This window comes from Dendrobates tinctorius, unplaced genomic scaffold (assembly GCF_039654945.1).
Source record: "Dendrobates tinctorius isolate UK_male_01 unplaced genomic scaffold, ASM3965494v1 ptg000211l, whole genome shotgun sequence".
Classification (NCBI taxonomy): Eukaryota; Metazoa; Chordata; class Amphibia; order Anura; family Dendrobatidae; genus Dendrobates; species Dendrobates tinctorius.
In genome coordinates, this window is record NW_027361878.1 from 23,243,244 (window position 1) to 23,267,937 (window position 24,694).

Sequence of the window (24,694 nt, forward strand, 5' to 3'; positions counted from 1 at the left end):
AAAATTACAAGATTTCTACTTTTAAGAAAGGTTGTGATATGAAAACAAAAAACATCCAACTTTTTTTTTTTTTTTTCCAAATGCATTTAACCCAAAAACTTTATTTAAACTATCGGTCATTTTCCTTTGACCCATTCTCTTTAATGATGCAACCAGTTTTGGCTTTGTGGACACAGCCCCATTTTTCAAATCTGTCATCACTTTACATGGTAATAACTTTAGAATACTTACCGAAACACTGATTCCTAAGACAAAGGTATGGGGTTATTCAGCATCACAGCGGCTTAGCACAGATTATTTTCGTTTGGGGAACAAAACCTGCTGACGGTTTCCCTTTTATAAAAACAAATATATCTTTTTAATTGATACCCTTTTTTTTTACCCTGTAATAGTTTGTTTTTTTAACAATTTTTTTTTTTTATACATTTTACTGCGATCGGTCCCTAGGCAGCATGCATTTTGTCAGCGGCACGTTCCCTGTTTGCCCCCCTCCATAAACAATCCAATTAGCTGACATATAAGTGTGGACATTATGACACATTGCCGCTGGGTTCACATTTTAATGGCGCTGATTTTCCACAAATAAAATCTGCAGCATTTTTACATTAAAAGTAAAGTGCACAAGTTTTCACTTAATTCACGTATTTGCATTATTTTTTTGTGCAGCTTCCACGCAAAAATCGTTTTTGGGGACTTTTTTTTTTTTTTTTTTTTTTTTTTTTTTGTGTGCCGTTTTCACGCAATAATTCTGAGCTGATCTGCATTTTTCTGTGTGTATTTTCTACAGCAAAAATTCACATAAATGCATGAACTATTGCTGAAAACATGAGCAAATTTTTAAATATGTGCATAAAATCCACATCAATAATGTAACCTGTGAACGCGGCCTTGATGAATGAGGCCTGACGGGCATTATCCTGTAGAAACTGCACACAGGGAACAGTGATCTCTGAAATACTCTGTGCTCCATACACTGTACGGGTGGTTATTGGGTGCACACCTACTGGCATCTAAAGTTAACGCGACGTACAGTCATCCTATCCGGGGCCAAACTCGGAGACTGCGCAATGGTAAACTTCTGGCATCTTAGTGACTGTGGTAAGAAGAGGGAGGATACAGGACTTAGAGAGAGGAACTGATCTATGTGCAGAAACCACAGTGACGCTGAGAAGTGTAATGTACGGAGGACACGGGGGAGACGACTGAGCGACAAGACAAATACACAAAGATAAAAATGTCTTCTAAAGTGCCGGAGAGATAGCGGAGGAGACCTAACAGCGTGTACAGCAACTGGAAGACATGGATGGCCAACAGGGGCCGACCATCGACCACCTAATGGATGGAGCTCTGGTCACATGGGTAAGAAAGCCCTTGATGCATTTTTGCCTTTATGCACAATTAATATATGGATTTATTTATTGTGATGTATAGAATCACACATGTCGTCATAAGCGTCAGCGCTGTGTTATCTGGCGGTGCACAATGCAGTGGCGAAACCTGGCTTGCAAGCTCGGGAGGGTGGGACATTCAAGTATTGCATCCTCTATCCCAATAATAATAATGTCCAATCAGTGTCCTAATAGAACAAATGATGCCCCTTTTAGAAAGTATTATTTACCCCTTAAATATAATGATGTCCATTTTGCCCCCCTCCAAAAGTAACAATGCCACCTTTGTGCCATCCCCCCAAAAAAAGTTTACACTCCCCTATTTCGACTGACCTAATGCTTTTCTCTATCACCGCACAACAGGTGGCACAGTGCAATGACATCATTGTGCCGCCTGTGCGAGGACGCTGACATCTTGGAGCAGCGTACAGGACGGGCGGCACTATGGTTCCTTTCTCTACCTTCATGTTGACGTTGATACATCTCAAAGTGGCGCTCACCTGGAGTAATGAGGACTCTGGCACAGGCTCCAAATCTTTAGCGCTAGCGGCAACACTGCTACATTATTTTTTCTCTTGCAATAATGCGCCAACAGCAATCGTCCTTGTATATACATATCTACCTCTGAACTGTGCCACCGGCTCCAGATATATCATATATTCTACTTTCCACATACCTCTATGTATCACTAGTGCAAAGTGCAACAAGTGTTGAGGAAACTGTATGTTGGGCAAATCCATTTCATCATTTTCCGACGTTTTCTGTCTCCCTCCTCCTCCAGTGCAGGCTTATCAGCCTGACATACACCCAGATACTTATCGCACAGATCTCAACGCGTTTCGGACAACTTTATTGCTATTATTTGCTGAAGAGTTGCTATTGTCTACAGACGTAGCAGAGTTGAGCTAGTCATACAGTACAACAAATATCACTATCTTATTTGTGGATTTGCATAGGACTTCTGCCAACTCTTACTTTAAACCAATAATTTGCAGAGAAAAACTGGCTTGTGCTAATAATAACCTTGGCACATTACCGCTCCATTTGATCATGCGAGTATGGCAGACATGCTGCTTCTTCTTGGCATGAAATATTATTAAGAATGTACCCAGCTCAGACATTAGTAAAATCTGTAATGATTATTTAAGATTCGTTTAACAAGTAGTTACTGTACTTCCACACATTGTCCATGGGAGACGACCAACACGTTTCTGCTGCATGTAGCACTCTTACACATGGCGTACAACACATTGGTGGTTTCTCATAGACAATCTCTGGATCTACATCATGAGTAAGGTTGCTACGTACGCCTGTACCGTGTTGGTGGTTTATCATGGATATCTGTAGATGTACGCCATGAATAAGGGTGCTACACACACCCGAAACGCGTTAGTTGTGTCTCATGAACAATCTCTGGTAGTACACCATGAGTAAGAGTGCTATACTAACCTGAAATGACGGTGGTTGCTCATGGTCAATCTGTAAATATACGCCATGAGTAAGGGTGCTAAACACAACAGAATCGCGTAGATGGTTTCTCATAGACAATCTCTGAATCAACGCCATGGGTAAGGGTGGCAAATTCACCTTTAACTCATTGATGGTTTCTCATGGACAATCTCCGGATGTACACTATATGTAAGGGTGCTACACAGACCAGAAACATGTTGGTGGTTTCTCATGGACAATCTTTGTGTTTGTGCTACACACACCAGAAACGCGTTGGTGTTTCTCATGAATAGTTTCCAGATGTACGCCATGAGTAAGGGTGCTACCGACACCATAAATGCATTGGTGGTTTCTCATGGACAATCTGTAGATATATATGCTATGAGTAATGGCGCCGCACACACCCGAATCGCGTTAGTAGACAATCTCTGGATGTAGAATATATGCAGACATGGGGTTTCTTGGAGGTGCTATCGAAATCTGAGTGGGATCCTATTATACGTCAAGAGAATTATTCACTGCACACTCAATGAGTGAAGCAGAAGTGAAGACGTTTATTTACAGTGGTGCTGTACAGCGTGCTATAAGGATACTTTCATGTTTCTGGCTTCTCCTCTACTACCCTACTGTGACATTTTGAAAAAGATTCCCTGAATCAAAATGTCAATTATTCAAAGACGTAATCAAGAAGAAAATTCTCTTTTTCTCTGAATGTACGCCATGAGTATGGGTGCTACACGCACCAGAAACGCATTTGTGGTTTTTCATTAGCAATCTTTGGATATGCACCATGGGTGCTACACACACCAGAAACGCACTGGTGGTTTCTCATGGTAAATCTGTGGATGTACGCCATGGGTATGGGTGCTACACACACCAGAAACGCATTGGTGGTTTCTCATGGACAATCTGTGGATGTACGCCGTAGGTATGGGTGCTACACACACCAGAAACGCATTGGTGGTTTCTCATGGACAATCTGTGGCTGTACGCCATAGGTATGGATGCTACACACACCAGAAACGCATTGGTGGTTTCTCATGGACAATCTGTGGATGTACGCCGTAGGTATTGGTGCTACACACACCAGAAACGCATTGGTGGTTTCTCATGGACAATCTGTGGATGTATGCCGTAGGTATGGGTGCTACACACACCAGAAACGCATTGGTGGTTTCTCATGGACAATCTGTGGATGTATGCCGTAGGTATGGGTGCTACACACACCAGAAATGCATTGGTGGTTTCTCATGGACAATCTGTGGATGTACGCCATGAGTAAGGGTGCTACACACATTTCTTTAAATGTGAATAATTAGTGCAGATCATGAAGCGCTGGTTTTTCATCCAATGACCCTTTAGTCTTATTAATACAGCTCCATTATTCTACCTGGAAACGCGTGGTTACATTAACAACTGGACATTACCATTATCTTTTTCACTGCCAAGTGTTGCTCCTTCACTGCCGATTAGCATGAGACAGTGGAGAGACCCAGGAGGTAAGAGAATATCCAGTTACCCAATTAGGAATCCATTCCAAGGGGAATAACAGAGGAACGGTACAAAGCCGACTTTTAAGAAAAAGATGTCCAGAATTGTTATTTCATAGGAAATACCGGTATTTACTAATAGAGACCTATCAGGCTGTGTGCACACGCTGCGGATTTTGCTTCGGTTCCGCAGCGGTTTTGGCCGCTGCGGGCTGCGGTGTACAGTACCATGATTCCCTATGGGAATCAAAAACCGCAATGCAGACGGTGCGGAATTTTCCGCGCGGATTATCTGCGGTTTTCAATACGCAGAAAGAATTGACATGTCAATTCTTTCTGCGGATTCTGCTGCGGTTTGCCATCTCCATTGAGGAGATGAAAAACCGCAGAGCAATCCGCATGTCAAACCGCAGGTATTTTGACCTGTGGATTTTACAAAATCCGCGCGGATGAAACCGCACCTAATCCGCAGCATGTGCACACAGCCTCAGAAGAGATGATTGATCCTATTTAAAGGAATCTTCCACTTTTGGGCACCATTTAAAAAAAAATAATACATTTTTTGCAGGAATTTTAAGAAATATCTTTGCCATTCTGTTTCCATTCCCTTTCGGTCCAGGGGCTTGACAAAAGCAAAATAGCTTATTTTTACTATGGCTACCTAAATATGCACATTAAAGTAATTAAAATAAATGGGCATTTCGATTTAAGCCCCAAAATACTAAAGTTACTGTATAAGAGGGGCCTGCAAGGAGCTCAGGTCCTCTCATTTCTGCCCACTATACAGGACAAAGATCATGGGATGTTGTGAAACGCAGCAAAAAGGACGGTGACTTTAAGTCAGGACAAGTGGTCATAGTGCGCTTAAAAGCAGGTTGCAGTTGCAACATCGGCTTATACAGAATGTCCATCTGTGTCTCTTCCTCATTTTGTCTTTGTGTCGCCAGAAGTGAATTATCAACAATGTGACTAATGCAGTCATCTGTGCACAGTCATCACTAGAACAAATCAAGCCAGACATGTCACTGGAAGGATCTCTAAGCTACGACTTGTCTACTTTGGACACATCATACAAAGAGAGCAATCACTGGAGAAGGACATCATGGTTGGAAGAATAGAAGGAACAAGACAAAGAGGAAGACCAGCAACCCGATGGCTTGATACTATCAAGACCATGGCGGAGAAGATGCTGGTGGACCTATCTAGCTTGCACAAGATCGCTCTTCCTTCTGGTCGTTCATCCATTAAGTTGCCATGGCTCAAGAACAAGCTGAAGGCCTTTATAAAAAAAAAATATATATATTCACACATACACTGTATGTATGTATTGTAAGATAGCGCTCCCAGGATCTCCCAACACTGACGCTCCAGGACCTTGCACCCTGAACCATTCAGGTACACACTCTCTCCCATGTGACCAGACCTCAGGCATATTATATGGTACATAACCACACCCACAGTAGAGGTAAAGATCACATGGTCATGACCTCACTGCAGGTCCTTTTAACACACCCAGCCACATACACACAGGCTTTACTTTGGGCGTTCAGACACACACTCCTGGGTGGGTTTGTAGGTGACTGGTCCCACCCATCTCACCAAGTCACCTGGAAGCTTCCCTAATACACAGCAACAAACCCTCAGCAGTATATCTCTGCTGATCAATGCACGTTCCAGCTTCCATCACAAGACCACCCATCCTTGTGATACATATTGGCCATTTACAACCCTGCAACTCACCATTTCCCAATCACAATAAAGGAAACTATTGCAAAATCCAAAGATAGATGGCGGGCACCGTCTCATAGATACACACATCTGAACCGTACTTAGTATGTGTGAGAGAGACGCAGCCGGCAATTAACTGTTAACCCTTAGGTGCGCATTCATGAAAAATAAGCAAATCCAGATTGCAAAAATGTAGAAAGAATGGCACTCACCGGGTAAAGTAGTCAAGGCTTTATTGTAAAAGCATGTTAACGGGAGAACGGGTGCTGAAAGGAAGTAACGACGATCGTTTCGCATGGAGAAGGCGCTTCCACGGGTTACTTTACCCGGTGAGTGCCTTTCTTTCTACATTTTTGCAAGCACAATAAAGGGAACACCTGCATGCAGTCCTGGGAAGGCCATACAGCAGCCCCTAGCTGTCACAGGGGTCACTACATCACAGTATGTATATGTACTGTATATATGTTCACATATATATATATATATATATATAATAAATTTTATTTCTATAGCGCCGACATATTCCGCAGCACTTTACATTTCAGAGGGGATTTGTACAGACAATAGACATTACAGCATAACAATAATCACATACATTATAACAAATACCAAGAGGAATGAGGGTCCTGCTCACAAGCTTACAGTCTATGAGGAAAGAGGTAGACACGAAAGGTGGGTGGTAACAGTTGCCCTGATTGTATGGACCAGCCATAATGTTAAGTGAGTAACAGTACAGACACAGAGGGCTAATGGATGCAAAAAGAAAGTGGGAACATGATGCGGGGAACCTGGTTATGGTAAAACTTTTGGCTGTGCCACACAGGGATAGATTAGGTTAATGTGTTGAGGCGATAGGCCAGTCTGAATAAATCCATTTTCAGGGCACGCTTAAAATTGTGGGAATTGGGGACTAATCGTATTGACCTGGGAAGTGCATTCCAAAGAATTGGCGCAGCACGTGTAAAGTCTTGGAGACGGGAGTGGGAGGTTCTGATTATTGAGGATGCTAACCTCAGGTCATCAGCAGAACAGAGGGCGCGGATAGGGTGGTATACTGAAACAAGGGAGGAGATGTAGGGTGGTGCTGAGCCATGGAGGGCTTGTGCCAGTCATTACACTGGCTACCTATCCACTCCAGAATTCAGTATAAACTTATTACCCTCACCCACGTGAGGGTAATAAGTTTATACTGAATTCTGGAGTGGATGGGTAGCCAGTGTAAGGACTGGCACAAGGTAGAGGCATCGGTGTAACGATTGCTGAGGAATATGATCCTGGCTGCAGCATTCAAGACAGATTGGAGAGGGGAGAGTTTGGTAAGAGGGAGACCGATTAGAAGAGAGTTACAATAGTCGAGATGAGAATGAATAAGAGAAACAGTAAGAGATTTTGCAGAGTCAAAAGTAAGAAAAGGTCGAACTCTAGAAATGTTTTTGAGGTGCAGATGACAAGAGCGAGCCAGTGATCGAATGTGGGGGGCAAAGGAAAGCTCCGAGTCAAGTATGACCCCAATACAGCGGGCCTGTTGCTGGGGAGTAATAGTGGAACCACACACGGAAATGGCAATGTCGGGTATAGGTACATTAGTAGAGGGAGGAAACACAAGGAGTTCAGTCTTTGACAGGTTCAGTTTCAGATATAGTGAGGACATGATGTTAGACACAGCGTTTAGACAATTGCCAGTGTTTTCTAGAAAGGCTGGCGTGATGTCAGGAGAAGAAGCGTATAATTGGGTGTCATCAGCATAGAGATGGTACTGGAAACCAAATCTACTGATTGTTTGACCAATAGGGGCAGTGTACAAGGAGAAGAGGAGGGGGCCTAGAACCGATCCTTGAGGGACCCCAACAGTAAGGGGAAGGTGAGAGGAGGAGGAACCGGCAAAAGATACAGTAAAGGAGCGGTCAGAGAGATAGGAGGAGAACCAGGAGAGAACGGTGTCCTTGAGGCCAATGGAACGGAGCATAGTGAGGAGGAGCTGATGATCCACAGTGTCGAATGCTGCAGAGAGATCCAAGAGAATTAGCATGGAGTAATGACCATTTGATTTAGCTGTTAGTAGATCATTAGAGACTTTAGTGAGGGCAGTTTCAGTAGAGTGTAAAGAGCGGAAACCGGATTGGAGAGGGTCGAGAAGAGAGTTATCAAAGAGATAGCGGATAAGATGGGAGTGGACCAGGCGTTCCAGGAGTTTAGAGATGAAGGGAAGATTAGAGACAGGTCTATAGTTAGCGGCACAGTTTTGCTCGAGGGATGGTTTTTTAAGTAGTGGATGTATGATGGCATGCTTAAATGAGGAGGGAAAGATACCAGAAGAGAGAGAGAGGTTAAATATTTTGGTTAGGTGAGGAGTGACAGCAGTGGAAAGGGACTGGAGTAGATGTGACGGAAATGGGTCACTGGTGCAAGTGGTTGGGCGAGAAGATGCAAGGAGACTGCTTACTTCTTCTTCTGTGACTGGTTCAAAATCAGAGAGTGAGCTAGATGCAGTGGGGGAGTGAGGACAGTACATGGTATGAGGTGATTGGGAGATAATTTCCTGTCGAATCTGGTCAATTTTTTCTTTGAAGTAATTGGCCAGTGGTTGGGGCCTGTACTCTTGGGTTGAGTAGAGAATGAAAAGTGTCAAAGAGACGTTTCGGGTTATTGGACAGTGAGGTGATGAGAGTGTTGAAATAGGTTTGTTTGGAGAGGTGAAGGGCAGTGTTGCATGTTCTAAGCATAAACTTATAATGGATGAAATCTTCGTGTAGATTGGATTTTCTCCACAGATGTTAGGCGCACCTGGAGCACCGCTGCAGGAAACGTGTTTGCAGGGTGTGCCAGGGTTGTCGCCGTCTGTGTTGTGGTGTTCTATTTATAGGGGGTGCAAATTCATCCAGGGCACTTTGAAGTGTTTCATTGTAATGCTTCACTGCAGAATCAGGACATGAGAGGGAGGAGATAGGGGCCAATGAAGACTGCAAGTTCTTCATAAGTTTCTGGGTGTTAATGGCCTGTATGTTTCTATTAGTCTGAATAGTGGGGGTGACCTGAGCAGCCTGGCAGTTCTTGAAAGAGAATGAAAGAAGATTGTGGTCAGAGAGCGGGAGAGGGGAGTTTGCAAAATCATCCACTGCACAAAGCCGAGAGAAGACCAAGTCGAGGGAGTTTCCGTCTTCATGCGTTGGAGAATTAGTAAGCTGCAAAAGGCCAAACGAGGAGGTTAGAGATAAAAGATGAGTAGCAGATGGGGAGAGGGGAAGAGCAATGGGGATGTTGAAATCTCCCATGATGAGGGTAGGGATGTCACAGGAGAGAAAATGTGGAAGCCAAGTGGCAAAATGATCCAGGAACTGATGGGAGGGGCTGGGAGGACGATACACCACCGCCACTCGCATGGAGAAGGGGGTGTAGAGTCTGACGGCATGGACCTCAAAAGAAGGGAAGACTAGTGAGGGTAGTTGAGGGATAACCTGAAAGGTACATTTTGGTGATAGGAGCAGACCAACGCCTCCACCTGCTCTATTGTCTGATCTTGGGGTATGAGAGAAGTGTTGTCCCCCGTATGAAAGAGCAGCAGCAGCGGTAGTGTCTGACTGCTGGATCCAGGTTTCAGTAAGAGCCAGGAGGTTAAGAGAATTAGAAAGGAAAAAGTCATGAGTGAAGGAGAGTTTGTTACACACTGAGCGAGAATTCCAAAGTGCACAATTAAGAGAGACAGATGGCATGCAGGGAATATTAATAAGATTAGAGGGGTTTCTGAGTGTAGCAGTTGGGGGGTTTGACTTTCTATAACATGGGGGACCAGGGTTGGGAGCAATGTCTCCTGCGACTACGAGAAGGAGGATAGAAAGAGTGAGCAGATGGTTAAGTGTTTTGTGAGAGCGTCTCTTATGTTGAATGGTGGGACTGACTGGATCTGTGCAATTTAACAATGTGAAAAGAGCGTGAGTGCTATACATAGGAGAGGAAAGGAGCGAGGGGCCGATATGGATGGAGTGTAGAGAGTTAATGCCAGGGCGGTGGATGTGTGTGAATGCAGCGGCCAGGATATAAATTACACAAATGCATATGGTATATATTTGTTGTATTCCAAATGTACAGGGAGTAGATGTATATAAACAGGGTCGGACTGGGGTGTCTAGGGCCCACCAAGGGAATTAATTTTAGGGGCCCACCTACAGTAATGTACAACTCAACATTTAGGCTTTGAGACCGCGGAATTACACCATGGGTTCTTTTGCCGTATATCCCACGCCAAATCTGCATCATTTCAGCATCCTAATGCTACTAAAAGCTGCACCGTTGTTCATATGCTGCAGATCTTTCCGCACTACGATTCATTTAATCCTTTAGGGCCGCAGGCCTGTTTTCACCTTAATGCCCATGCCATTTTTTGCAAATCTGACCTGTGTTACTTTGAAGTTAAAAAGTGACCCCATTTTGGAATCTACACCCCCAAGGATTGACGTAGGGGGTATAGTGATCACTTTGTCCCAACAAGAGTTCCATGGTAGATGCTACACAGCCCAGCCAATCGAAGCGTTCGTATCTGCAGGGGGGGCTAAAATTCGCCCGGACCAGCCAGGCAGCGTTGCTGCCTGCCGGTCTTAGCGGCGAAAGCCTCCCGGTACCCGTGCGATTAGCTGCCCCAATAGGCAGCACAGGTCCCCAATAGGCAGCATTGGTCCCTATAGGCAGCACAGGTTCCCAATAGGCAGCACAACTCCCCAATAGGCAGCACAGGTCCCCAAAAGGCAGCACAGGTCCCCAATAGGTAGCACACGTCCCCCAATAGGCAGCACAGGTCCCCAATAGGCAGCATTTGTCCCTATAGGCAGCACAGGTTCCCAATAGGCAGCACAACTCCCCAATAGGCAGCACTGGTCTCCAAAAGGCAGCACAGGTCCCCAATAGGTAGCACACATCCCCAATAGGCAGCACAGGTCCCCAATAGGCAGCACAGGTCCCAAATAGGCAGCATTGGTCCCCAATAGGCAGCATTGGTCCCAAATAGGGAGCAAAGGTCCCCAATAGGCAGCACAGGTCCCCAATAGGCAGCACAGGTCCCCAATAGGCAGCATTGTTCCCAATAGGCAGCATTGGTCCCCAATAGGCAGCATTGGTCCCAAATAGGGAGCACAGGTCCCCAATAGGCAGCACAGGTCCCAATAGGCAGCACAGGTCCCCAATAGGTAGCATTGTACCCAATAGGCAGCACAGGTCCCCAATAGGCAGCACAGGGCCCAATAGGCAGCACAGGTCCCCAATAGGCAGCATTGGTCCCCAATAGGCAGCACAGGTCCCCAATAGACAGCACAGGTCCCTATAGGCAGCACAGGTCCCCAATAGGCAGCACAGGTCCCCAATAGGCAGGCACAGGTCCCTAATAGGCAGCATTGTTCCCTAATAGGCAGCACAGGTCCCCAATAGGCAGGCACAGGTCCCCAATAGGCAGGCACAGGTCCCTAGTAGGCAGCACAGGTCCCTAATAGGCAGCACAGGTCCCCAATAGGTAGGCACAGGTCCCTAGTAGGCAGCACAGGTCCCCAATACGCAGCACATACAGACAGTAACTCACTGACCCGGCGTTGGCCTGTGTACCAGATACACAGGCGACAGGCTGCGACGCGTCTGACTCTGAAGAAGAAGAAGACTGTCACTGTAATCCCACGGCCGCGTTTGAGGCCTCCTGGATGGCCAGGCCCCGCACCGCCCGTCCTGCTCCTCCGGCCTCCGGGTGTGCGCAAATCACCGGTCCGTCACGCTGCCTGGGCTCAGCTCACATTGACTTGACAAGTCTGGGCAGTGGCGGTGACTCCTCCAGCGAGCTCCAGTTACCCGCCAATGCCGCACTGCGCGCAGGAATCAGTGCGCGGGGCGGGGGCCTCCGGGGTGTGCTGTGCTCTGTCCAGTAGTCAGAGACAGAGCAGAGAACGACCCGACGTATCAATGCGCGGTATCCGGAGCGGCGGGCGGGACTAGGAAGCAGAGCAAGAGTCCTCCTCTGCTCCTGCTCCTTGCCGGCTGCACTGCAGGAACATCAAAGTACCGGATCGCGGCTGTGAATCTCCCCGGTTCGGGGAACTGGCTGCTTTTTTAGCAACCGGTTCCACCGAACCGGGGAGAACCCGCTGAATCCCACCCCTAGGCAGGGCCGGCTCCAGGTTTTTGAGGACCCCGGGCGAAAATGTCTCAGTTGGCCCCCCCTTAACACATACCACGACTCATGCCGTGTGACATCCGTGGTGACGGCCAAAAACGGACTTCTCTCTGTGTGGATCACACGGACATGCATGTGATCCACACGGACACTCGCTCTGTGGCAAAACACGTTCATGTGATGGAGGCTACTGATTAGTAGTGTACGCATGAAAGAAAGAAGAGAGGGGAAATAAAGAACAGAGAAAGAAAGAGAAAATGGAAGGAAGAACAGAGAAAGATACAGAGAGAGAAAGAAAGAAAGAAAGAAAGAACATAGAAAGAACAAACAGAGAAAGAAAGAAAGAAAGAAAGAAAGAAAGAAAGAAAATAAAGAACAGAGAGAAAGAAAGGAAGAACAGAGAGAGAAAGAAAAGAACAGAGAGAAAGAGAAAGAGGGTAAATAAAGAAAGAACAGATAGAGAAAGAAAGAGGGGAAAGAAAGAACAGAGAGAAAGAAGAAAGAAAGAAAAAGAACAAAGAGAAAGAGTGGACAGAAAAAAAGAACAGAGAGAGAAAGAAAGAAAGAAAGAAAGAAAGAAAAAGAAAGAAAGAAAGAAAGAAAGAAAGAGCAGAATAAAGAACAGAGAGGGAGAGAAAAAAGGGGAAAGAAAGAACGGAGAGAGAAAAAGAGTTGACAGAAAAAAAGAACAGGGAGAGAGAGAAAAAGAAGGAGGGGAAAGAAAGAACAGAGAGGTAGAGAGAAAAAGAAAGAGGGGAAAGAACAGAGAGGAAGAGGGGAAAGAAAGAACAGAGAGAGAGAAAGAAAGAGAGGAAAGAGAGAACAGACAGAGAGAAAGAACAGAGACAGAAAGAAAGAAAGAGAACAGAGAGCGAAAGAACAGAGAGAGAAAAAAAAGATTAGAGAGAAAGAACAGAGAGAGAAAGAAACAGAGAAAGAAAAATTCTATAAAGATACTATAGCAGCCCAGCTCCCATTGTATTGCCTACCTGAGCCTCCTGGTGCAGGACATATCATGATCCGCTCACATGGCCGACATCCCCGATTCCAAGGTGATCTCGCTGTCCGCTGTCAGAGGAGGACACGGTGATGGATCTGAAGCATTCCCTGAAGTGCCTCCATGGTTCCGTCACAATCTCCTACTGAAATGACCTAATTTCTGGTCAGCTTCCAGCACGTCACTTCCGGTAGAACGTTACGTGCAAGTTTTAAATTGCTCCTTGGGGCTCTACTGTGTACTCCTGTGTCCCGCGGGGAAAGTAAGCTCCCGGCTGGGGCAGTCTCTCTCTCAAAATCGGGACTGTCTCACTGGATCCGGGACAGTTGGGACTCGGGAGGTATAAATGCTCCCCACCATACACCTCGTACACGCACGGCTCCGCTTTGTATGTCTCGTACACACACGGCTCCGCTCCGTACACCTTGTACACACGCAGCTTCACTCCGTACACCCCCGGCTCTGCTCCGCTCCATAAACACACGGCTCAGCTCCGTACACACAGGGCTCCGTTCCATACACCTCGTACACACACGGCTCTGCTCCGTACACCTCGTACACACACGGCTCTGCTCCGTACAACATGTAAACCCCTCCTGACCCCACATAATACACACACACCTCTGCTACATCCACCTTGTAAAACCCCTCCCTGACCCCACACAAGTACACACACGGCTCTGCTACATCCACCTTGTAAACCCCTCCTGACCCCACACAAGTACACACACGGCTCTGCTACATCCACCTTGTTAAACCCCTCCCTGACCCCACGCAAGTACACACACGGCTCTGCTACATCCACCTTGTTAAACCCCTCCCTGACCCCACACAAGTACACACACGGCTCTGCTACATCCACCTTGTAAAACCCCTCCCTGGCCCCACACAAGTACACACACGGCTCTGCTACATCCACCTTGTAAACCCCTCCTGACCCCACACAAGTACACACACGGCTCTGCTACATCCACCTTGTTAAACCCCTCCCTGACCCCACACAAGTACACACACAGCTCTGCTACATCCACCTTGTTAAACCGCTCCCTGACCCCACACAAGTACACACACGGCTCTGCTACATCCACCTTGTAAAACCCCTCCTGACCCCACACAAGTACACACACGGCTCTGCTACATCCACCTTGTAAACCCCTCTTGACCCCACACAAGTACACACACGGCTCTGCTACATCCACCTTGTTAAACCCCTCCTGACCCAACACAAAGTACACACACGGCTCTGCTACATCTACCTTGTTAAACCCCTCCCTTACCCCACACAAGTACACACACGGCTCTGCTCCGTACAACTTGTAAACCCCTCCTGACCCCACCCAAGAACACACACAGCTCTGCTACATCCACCTTGTTAAACCCCTCCCTGACCCCACACAAGTACACACACGGCTCTGCTACATCCACCTTGTAAAACCCCTCCCTGACCCCACACAAGTACACACACGGCTCTGCTACATCCACCTTGTAAAACCCCTCCCTGACCCCACACAAGTACACACACGGCTCTGCTACATCCACCTTGTAAACCCCTCCTGACCCCACACAAGTACACACATGGCTCTGCTACATCCACCTTGTTAAACCCCTCCCTGACCCCACACAAGTACACACACGGCTCTGCTACATCCACCTTGTAAAACCCCTCCTGACCCCACACAAGTACACACACGGCTCTGCTACATCCACCTTGTAAACCTCTCCTGACCCCACACAAGTACACACATGGCTCTGCTACATCCACCTTGTAAACCCCTCCTGACCCCACACAAGTACACACACGGCTCTGCTACATCCACCTTGTTAAACCCCTCCTGACCCCACACAAAGTACACACATGGCTCTACTACATCCACCTTGTTAAACCCCTCCCTGACCCCACACAAGTACACACACGGCTCTGCTACATCCACCTTGTTAAACCCCTCCCTGACCCCACACAAGTACACACACGGCTCTGCTACATCCACCTTGTAAAACCCCTCCCTGACCCCATACAAGTACACACACGGCTCTGCTACATCCACCTTGTAAACCCCTCCTGACCCCACACAAGTACACACACGGCTCTGCTACATCCACCTTGTTAAACCCCTCCCTGACCCCACACAAGTACACACACGGCTCTGCTACATCCACCTTGTTAAACCCCTCCCTGACCCCACACAAGTACACACACGGCTCTGCTACATCCACCTTGTAAAACCCCTCCTGACCCCACACAAGTACACACACGGCTCTGCTACATCCACCTTGTAAACCCCTCCTGACCCCACACAAGTACACACACGGCTCTGCTACATCCACCTTGTTAAACCCCTCCTGACACAACACAAAGTACACACACGGCTCTGCTACATCTACCTTGTTAAACCCCTCCCTGACCCCACACAAGTACACACACGGCTCTGCTACATCCACCTTGTTAAACCCCTCCCTGACCCCACACAAGTACACACACGGCTCTGCTCCGTACAACTTGTAAACCCCTCCTGACCCCACCCAAAAACACACACAGCTCTGCTACATCCACCTTGTTAAACCCCTCCCTGACCCCACACAAGTACACACACGGCTATGCTACATCCACCTTGTAAAACCCCTCCCTGACCCCACACAAGTACACACACGGCTCTGCTACATCCACCTTGTAAAACCCCTCCCTGACCCCACACAAGTACACACACGGCTCTGCTACATCCACCTTGTAAACCCCTCCTGACCCCACACAAGTACACACATGGCTCTGCTACATCCACCTTGTTAAACCCCTCCCTGACCCCACACAAGTACACACACGGCTCTGCTACATCCACCTTGTAAAACCCCTCCTGACCCCACACAAGTACACACACTGCTCTGCTACATCCACCTTGTAAACCCCTCCTGACCCCACACAAGTACACACACGGCTCTGCTACATCCACCTTGTAAACCCCTCCTGACCCCACACAAGTACACACACGGCTCTGCTACATCCACCTTGTTAAACCCCTCCCTGACCCCACACAAGTACACACATGGCTCTGCTACATCCACCTTGTTAAACCCCATCCTGACCACACACAAGTACACACACGGCTCTGCTACATCCACCTTGTAAACCCCTCCTGACCCCACACAAGTACACACACGGCTCTGCTACATCCACCTTGTAAAACCCCTCCCTGACCCCACACAAGTACACACACGGCTCTGCTACATCCACCTTGTTAAACCCCTCCCTGACCCCACACAAGTACACACACGGCTCTGCTACATCCACCTTGTAAACCCCTCCTGACCCCACACAAGTACACACACGGCTCTGCTACATCCACCTTGTTAAACCCCTCCCTGACCCCACACAAGTACACACACGGCTCTGCTACATCCACCTTGTTAAACCCCTCCCTGATCCCACTGTCCCACACATAAACGTTACCTCATCCATCCAGACCAGCACCATAATGAAAAGCGACCAGCACAGCACAGCAGAGTCCTGCAGCCACCCTGATCATGTGACCCAACTCCTCCCCTCCTGTGACCTCATCACAGGTCCTGTGCTGGCGCCGCACACAAGATTATAGCCGAAGGAAGCGATGATCATTGCTGGTTGTATGGGGCTGCGTCACTGTGTGGGTCCCTCGCGGAGGGCGCAGGATGGGGTCAGTACATTGGGGGCGTGGCGGCGGCCGGCGGGTATCCCAGACAGCTTGAGTGGGCCCTCCCATCTCGCCAGGGCCCCGGCACTTGCCCGGGTGCGCCGGGTGCTGACGCCGGCCCTGCCCCTGGGTACGAGCGACCAGTGAGTGACAGTGACATTCGGGGGCGGGGCCCACCGAGGGATCCAACGGTACCTCGGTGGGCCAGTCCGAGCCTGTATATAAATGTCTTACCTGTCTCCTGCCCTGTCTAACTGCCATGTTATAACTGCCAGTACTTTGATACATGTACTTCGATTACATGTGCAGAAATGCCCCCTGCATAAATGCTCCCCCAAGCTATGTCTGAATATATAGGAGGCTAAGGCTTAGATATTTTTTTTGTGCTCTCTCTCTTATATATATTTGAGATGGGTCATTCTTTCTTTTGCACCAGGTCAGTCGTGAGATTTGGAGCCCCGTATACCTGTTATGGGAAACTGGTTATTTTCACCTTTACAAACCATATTGATGATGTGTCTCTCTAAAGCCTTCCGCACTGGTGGTTGGTCATAATCTGGAGTTTTTGGAAAGCTGGCATCACTTGTATTGATGGTCAGTCACGCAGTAAATATGCTCCCAGTAGAAGACAAGATAGTTTAGAAATGTGTCTCTACTATGGTTAATGCAGCTTTACTAGTGTAGTGTGTGTACTCAAGACTGAGACTCCGCACTTAGATAGATTGAGCAGAATTCTCTCATCTTCTAGGCCCTAAAAAGTCTTGGCAGTTGCAATCAATAAAACCTAGAATCGACAGTCAGTGAGAGCAGCGGCGTAGCATGGGTTGCCATCCACCTGTGCAATGCAAAAAGTGGTGTCTACTACACGATCCAATTGTATCGGCATCATGTTGTTTCCAATAGAGTTCAAAGTGGTATTTGCCAGAGAACTGGGGTACCCGACTTGAAGTCTGGGTCATGCGCACGGTCACCGGATTCTTGCTGCTAACAAAGCCACTTTTACTTTTTTCTTTTTTTTTCTTTTGGAAAGTTTGCATCCCTAAGAATTTTTGAACCAACAGCAATTGCACCTATGATGCCCCAAGTAAGGCCAGTAATATTTCCTTATATGGTAACTTTACTGGGGCATACCATTTTCCCTATTCTCCTAGTTCAGTATCCGTTCTGCAAACGTCCCTATAATAAAATATTTTTTTTTACAGAAGTTGTGGCTTCTTACAAAAAAAACTTCCATAACTCTATACATAACTATCTATAGACATGATGGTGACAACGAATTGAGAGGCATTTCATTGTAACGCCTCATTGAGTCCATAAACATTTTCATTTCATTGCTAGCTGCAATAAAATCCATTATGGTAATGGCGAGCCAGAAAACGGTAAAAAGTCTTGTAAGCCATGTCAAATAATGGTGATTATGTAGCTTTCTTCCATGTTGCATGCAATGCAGTTATGTTCTTGTGATATGCAAGTCATTTCTCTCCTGCTGTAGCAATTCTTCCAGAACCGGTGGTGTGCAGCCTGTAAAGGGGTTCTGGAAGCCGCCAGTATGGCCATGCTCCTGGAAAACCCAGCATGCAACTATAATCTGTGGGGGTCTCTGTATGGAGGGTCTTCCCATGCATGATGGAGCCACTTACTGCTGATGGTGGTCGCCATCAATAAACCTCCATTTATTCCCTTAAATTTCCCAGATTATTGGCTTTTCTAGGCCAGATGATTGAAGAGTCAATTATTCCACTGTGTCAGCCGAGCAAGGTCAGAAAATCAAGCTACAAACAGTTAGCATTGAGAGAACCAGTCAGAAAAATGCCTGAATTGTTAGAGAGGTCAAAAGTTAGTTGACTTATAAAGGATTGCCTGTAGTTACGGGTGGATCCGCGATTATTTCAGTTTTACCATATGTCTAATGTGGCGGCTATCTCAGGCCGCAGCTTATGGAATAACAGAAGCATCTGATGTTGGAAGACAACAAGTCCGACCCTCCTCTAAGAGTAAGTGAGTAACGGTACACACAAGGCCTCATTCACACATCCATGTTCCAACATGTACATGAAAAAAATGGTATCGGTGTCATCAGTGTTTGGATCAGTGTGTCAACCGTGCGTCCGTTCTTACCATCAGTGTGTCATCCTTGTGTCCGTTTTTACCATCAGTGTGTCATCCATGTGTCCGTTCCTACCATTAGTGCGCTATCCATGTTTCATCCGTGTGTACTAGCTTACCGTAGAAGGAAAAAAGACGCGCACTCTTGCTGTAAAAGAGGTGCGGACTGAACGTGGAATTATTCCACAAAACGTAATCTAAAAGATAAAGTCACACTCAAAGTCTCATATAGTTACAGAAAACGAAGATTTATTTCAATCACAAAAATATCCTTGTGTCCATTCTTTCCATCAGTGCGTCATGCATGTGTCATCTGTGTGTCCATTCTTACCATCAGCGAATCATCCATGTGTCCGTTCTTACCATCAGCGAATCATCCATGTGTCCGTTCTTACCGTCAGCGAATCATCCATGTGTCCGTTCTTACCATCAGCGAATCATCCATGTGTCCGTTCTTACCATCAGCGAATCATCATGAGAGGATTCAAAAAGATTTAAATAAGCTGGAGAAGTGGGCAGCAACTAACAGAATGGTTTTTAACAGGGAGAAATGCAAAGTACTACATCTGGGCAATAAAAATGAAAAAAGCATATATAGAATGGGAGGAATAGGGCTAAGTGACAGCACATGTGAAAAAGACTTGGGTATACTAATAGATCACAGACTGAATATGAGTCAACATTGTGATGCAGCAGCAAAAAAGGCAAATGCAATTCTAGGATGTATTAACAGAAGCATACAGTTTAGATCACGTGAAGTCATTATTTCCCTCTACTCCTCTTTGGTCAGACCTCATCTGGAATATTGTGTCCAGTTTTGGGCACCACATTTTAAAAAAGACATCAACAAACTGGAGCAAGTTCAGAAAAGAGCGACCAGAATGGTGACCGGTCTGCAAACCCTGTCTTATGAGGAAAGGTTGCAGGATTTGGGAATGTTTAGTTTGCAAAAGAGAAGACTGAGAGGAGACTTAATAGCTGTCTACAAATATCTAAAGGGCTGTCACATTGTAGAAGGATCAACTTTATTCTCATTTGCACAAGGAAAGACTAGAAGCAATGGGATGAAACTGAATGGGAGGAGACACAGATTAAATATTAGAAAAAACTTTTTGACAGTTAGAGTGATCAATGAGTGGAACAGGCTGCCACGAGAAGTGGTGAGTTCTCCTTCAATGGAAGTCTTCAAACAGAGGCTGGACAGACATCTGACTGGGATGATTTAGCGAATCCTGCTTTGAGCAGGGGGTTGGACCAGATGGCCCAGGAGGTCCCTTCCAACTCTACGATTCTATGATTCTATGATCCATGTGTCCGTTCTTACCATCAGCGAATCATCCATGTGTCCGTTCTTACCATCAGCGAATCATCCATGTGTCCGTTCTTACCATCAGCGTATCATCCATGTGTCCGTTCTTACCATCAGCGAATCATCCATGTGTCCGTTCTTACCATCAGCGAATCATCCATGTGTCCGTTCTTACCATCAGCGTATCATCCATGTGTCCGTTCTTACCATCAGCGAATCATCCATGTGTCCGTTCTTACCATCAGTGAATCATCCATGTGTCCATTCTTACCATCAGCGAATCATCCATGTGTCCGTTCTTACCATCAACGAATCATCCATGTGTCCGTTCTTACCATCAGCGAATCATCCATGTGTCCGTTCTTACCATGAGTGAATCATCCATGTGGCCGTTCTTACCATCAGTGAATCATCCATGTGTCCGTTCTTACCATCAGTGAATCATCCATGTGTCCATTCTTACCATCAGCGAATCATCCATGTGTCCGTTCTTACCATCAATGAATCATCCATGTGTCCCTTCTTACCATCAGCGAATCATCCATGTGTCCGTTCTTACCATCATCGAATCATCCATGTGTCCGTTCTTACCATGAGTGAATCATCCATGTGGCCGTTCTTACCATCAGTGAATCATCCATGTGTCCGTTCTTACCATCAGGGAATCATCCATGTGTCCGTTCTTACCATGAGTGAATCATCCATGTGGCCGTTCTTACCATCAGTGAATCATCCATGTGTCCATTCTTACCATCAGCGAATCATCCATGTGTCCATTCTTACCATCAGCGAATCATCCATGTGGCCGTTCTTACCATCAGTGAATCATCCATGTGTCCGTTTTTACCATCAGCGAATCATCCATGTGTCCGTTCTTACCATCAGTGAATCATCCATGTGTCAGTTCTTACCATCAGTGAATCATCCATGTGTCAGTTCTTGCCATCAGCGAATCATCCATGTGTCCGTTCTTACCATCAGTGAATCATCCATGTGTCCGTTCTTACCATCAGTGAATCATCCATGTGTCAGTTCTTGCCATCAGCGAATCATCCATGTGTCCGTTCTTACCATCAGTGAATCATCCATGTGTCCGTTCTTACCATCAGGGAATCATCCATGTGTCAGTTCTTGCCATCAGCGAATCATCCATGTGTCCGTTCTTACCATGAGTGAATCCTCCATGTGGCCGTTCTTACCATGAGTGAATCCTCCATGTGTCAGTTCTTACCATTGGTGAGTCATCCATATGTCAGTTCTTACCATGAGCGAATCATCCATGTGGCCGTTCTTACTATCAGTGAATCATCCATGTGTCCGTTCTTACCATGAGCGAATCATCCATGTGTCCGTTCTTACCATGAGTGAATCCTCCATGTGGCCGTTCTTACCATGAGTGAATCCTCCATGTGTCAGTTCTTACCATTGGTGAGTCATCCATGTGTCAGTTCTTACCATGAGCGAATCATCCATGTGGCCGTTCTTACTATCAGTGAATCATCCATGTGTCCGTTCTTACCATGAGCGAATCATCCATGTGGCCGTTCTTACTATCAGTGAATCATCCATGTGTCCGTTCTTACCATAAGTGAATCATCCATGTGGCCGTTCTTACCATCAGGGAATCATCCATGTGGCCGTTCTTACCATCAGCGAATCATCCATGTGTCCGTTCTTACCATCAGCGAATCATCCATGTGTCCGTTCTTACCATCAGTGAATCATCCATGTGTCCGTTCTTACCATCAGGGAATCATCCATGTGTCCATTCTTACCATCAGCGAATCATCCATGTGTCCATTCTTACCATCAGCGAATCATCCATGTGTCCGTTCTTACCATCAATGAATCATCCATGTGTCCCTTCTTACCATCAGCGAATCATCCATGTGTCCATTCTTACCATCAGCGAATCATCCATGTGTCCGTTCTTACCATCAATGAATCATCCATGTGTCCCTTCTTACCATCAGCGAATCATCCATGTGTCCGTTCTTACCATCATCGAATCATCCATGTGTCCGTTCTTACCATGAGTGAATCATCCATGTGGCCGTTCTTACCATCAGTGAATCATCCATGTGTCCGTTCTTACCATCAGGGAATCATCCATGTGTCCGTTCTTACCATGAGTGAATCATCCATGTGGCCGTTCTTACCATCAGTGAATCATCCATGTGTCCATTCTTACCATCAGCGAATCATCCATGTGGCCGTTCTTACCATCAGTGAATCATCCATGTGTCCGTTTTTACCATCAGCGAATCATCCATGTGTCCGTTCTTACCATCAGTGAATCATCCATGTGTCAGTTCTTACCATCAGTGAATCATCCATGTGTCAGTTCTTGCCATCAGCGAATCATCCATGTGTCCGTTCTTACCATCAGTGAATCATCCATGTGTCCGTTCTTACCATCAGTGAATCATCCATGTGTCAGTTCTTGCCATCAGCGAATCATCCATGTGTCCGTTCTTACCATCAGTGAATCATCCATGTGTCCGTTCTTACCATCAGTGAATCATCCATGTGTCAGTTCTTGCCATCAGCGAATCATCCATGTGTCCGTTCTTACCATGAGTGAATCCTCCATGTGGCCGTTCTTACCATGAGTGAATCCTCCATGTGTCAGTTCTTACCATTGGTGAGTCATCCATATGTCAGTTCTTACCATGAGCGAATCATCCATGTGGCCGTTCTTACTATCAGTGAATCATCCATGTGTCCGTTCTTACCATGAGCGAATCATCCATGTGTCCGTTCTTACCATGAGTGAATCCTCCATGTGGCCGTTCTTACCATGAGTGAATCCTCCATGTGTCAGTTCTTACCATTGGTGAGTCATCCATGTGTCAGTTCTTACCATGAGCGAATCATCCATGTGGCCGTTCTTACTATCAGTGAATCATCCATGTGTCCGTTCTTACCATGAGCGAATCATCCATGTGGCCGTTCTTACTATCAGTGAATCATCCATGTGTCCGTTCTTACCATAAGTGAATCATCCATGTGGCCGTTCTTACCATCAGGGAATCATCCATGTGGCCGTTCTTACCATCAGCGAATCATCCATGTGTCCGTTCTTACCATCAGCGAATCATCCATGTGTCCGTTCTTACCATCAGTGAATCATCCATGTGTCCGTTCTTACCATCAGGGAATCATCCATGTGTCCATTCTTACCATCAGCGAATCATCCATGTGTCCATTCTTACCATCAGCGAATCATCCATGTGTCCGTTCTTACCATCAGGGAATCATCCATGTGGCCGTTTTTACCATCAGCAAATCATCCATGTGTCCGTTCTTACCATCAGTGAATCATCCATGTGTCCGTTCTTACCATCAGGGAATCATCCATGTGTCAGTTCTTGCCATCAGCGAATCATCCATGTGTCCGTTCTTACCATCAGCGAATCATCCATGTGGCCATTCTTACCATCAGCGAATCATCCATGTGTCCGTTTTTACCATCAGCGAATCATCCATGTGTCCGTTCTTACCATGAGTGAATCATCCATGTGGCCGTTCTTACCATCAGTGAATCATCCATGTGTCCGTTCTTACCATCAGTGAATCATCCATGTGTCAGTTCTTGCCATCAGCGAATCATCCATGTGTCCGTTCTTACCATGAGTGAATCCTCCATGTGGCCGTTCTTACCATGAGTGAATCCTCCATGTGTCAGTTCTTACCATTGGTGAGTCATCCATATGTCAGTTCTTACCATGAGTGAATCCTCCATGTGTCAGTTCTTACCATGAGCGAATCATCCATGTGGCCGTTCTTACTATCAGTGAATCATCCATGTGTCCGTTCTTACCATGAGCGAATCATCCATGTGGCCGTTCTTACCATAAGTGAATCATCCATGTGGCCGTTCTTACCATCAGGGAATCATCCATGTGGCCGTTCTTACCATCAGCGAATCATCCATGTGTCCGTTCTTACCATCAGCGAATCATCCATGTGTCCGTTCTTACCATCAGCGAATCATCCATGTGTCCATTCTTACCATCAGCGAATCATCCATGTGTCCGTTCTTACCATCAGCGAATCATCCATGTGTCCGTTCTTACCATCAGCGAATCATCCATGTGTCCGTTCTTACCATCAGTGAATCATCCATGTGTCCGTTCTTACCATCAGTGTCATCCGGGTTCCCTTTTCATCATCAGTGCATCATCCATGTGTCCATTCTTACCATCAGCGAATCATCCATGTGTCCGTTCTTACCATCAGCGAATCATCCATGTGTCCGTTCTTACCATCAGCGAATCATCCATGTGTCCATTCTTACCATCAGTGAATCATCCATGTGTCCGTTCTTACCATCAGTGTCATCCGGGTTCCCTTTTCATCATCAGTGCATCATCCATGTGTAATCCGTGTGTCTGTTTTCACCATCAATGTGACCATC

General features: G+C 46.5%; 1 protein-coding gene across 1 annotated transcript in view; it reads left to right on the forward strand.

The window, feature by feature from the left end:
• The first annotated feature begins 774 nt into the window (after positions 1-774).
• The window catches only part of LOC141058371 (uncharacterized), a 140,461-nt gene continuing 116,541 nt past the window's right edge, over positions 775-24,694 (forward strand). The window contains exon 1 of the mRNA XM_073554617.1: positions 775-1,359. Coding sequence (XP_073410718.1) covers positions 1,300-1,359 — 60 coding nt within the window. The 5' untranslated portion in view covers positions 775-1,299. The remainder of the gene's footprint in view (positions 1,360-24,694) is intronic.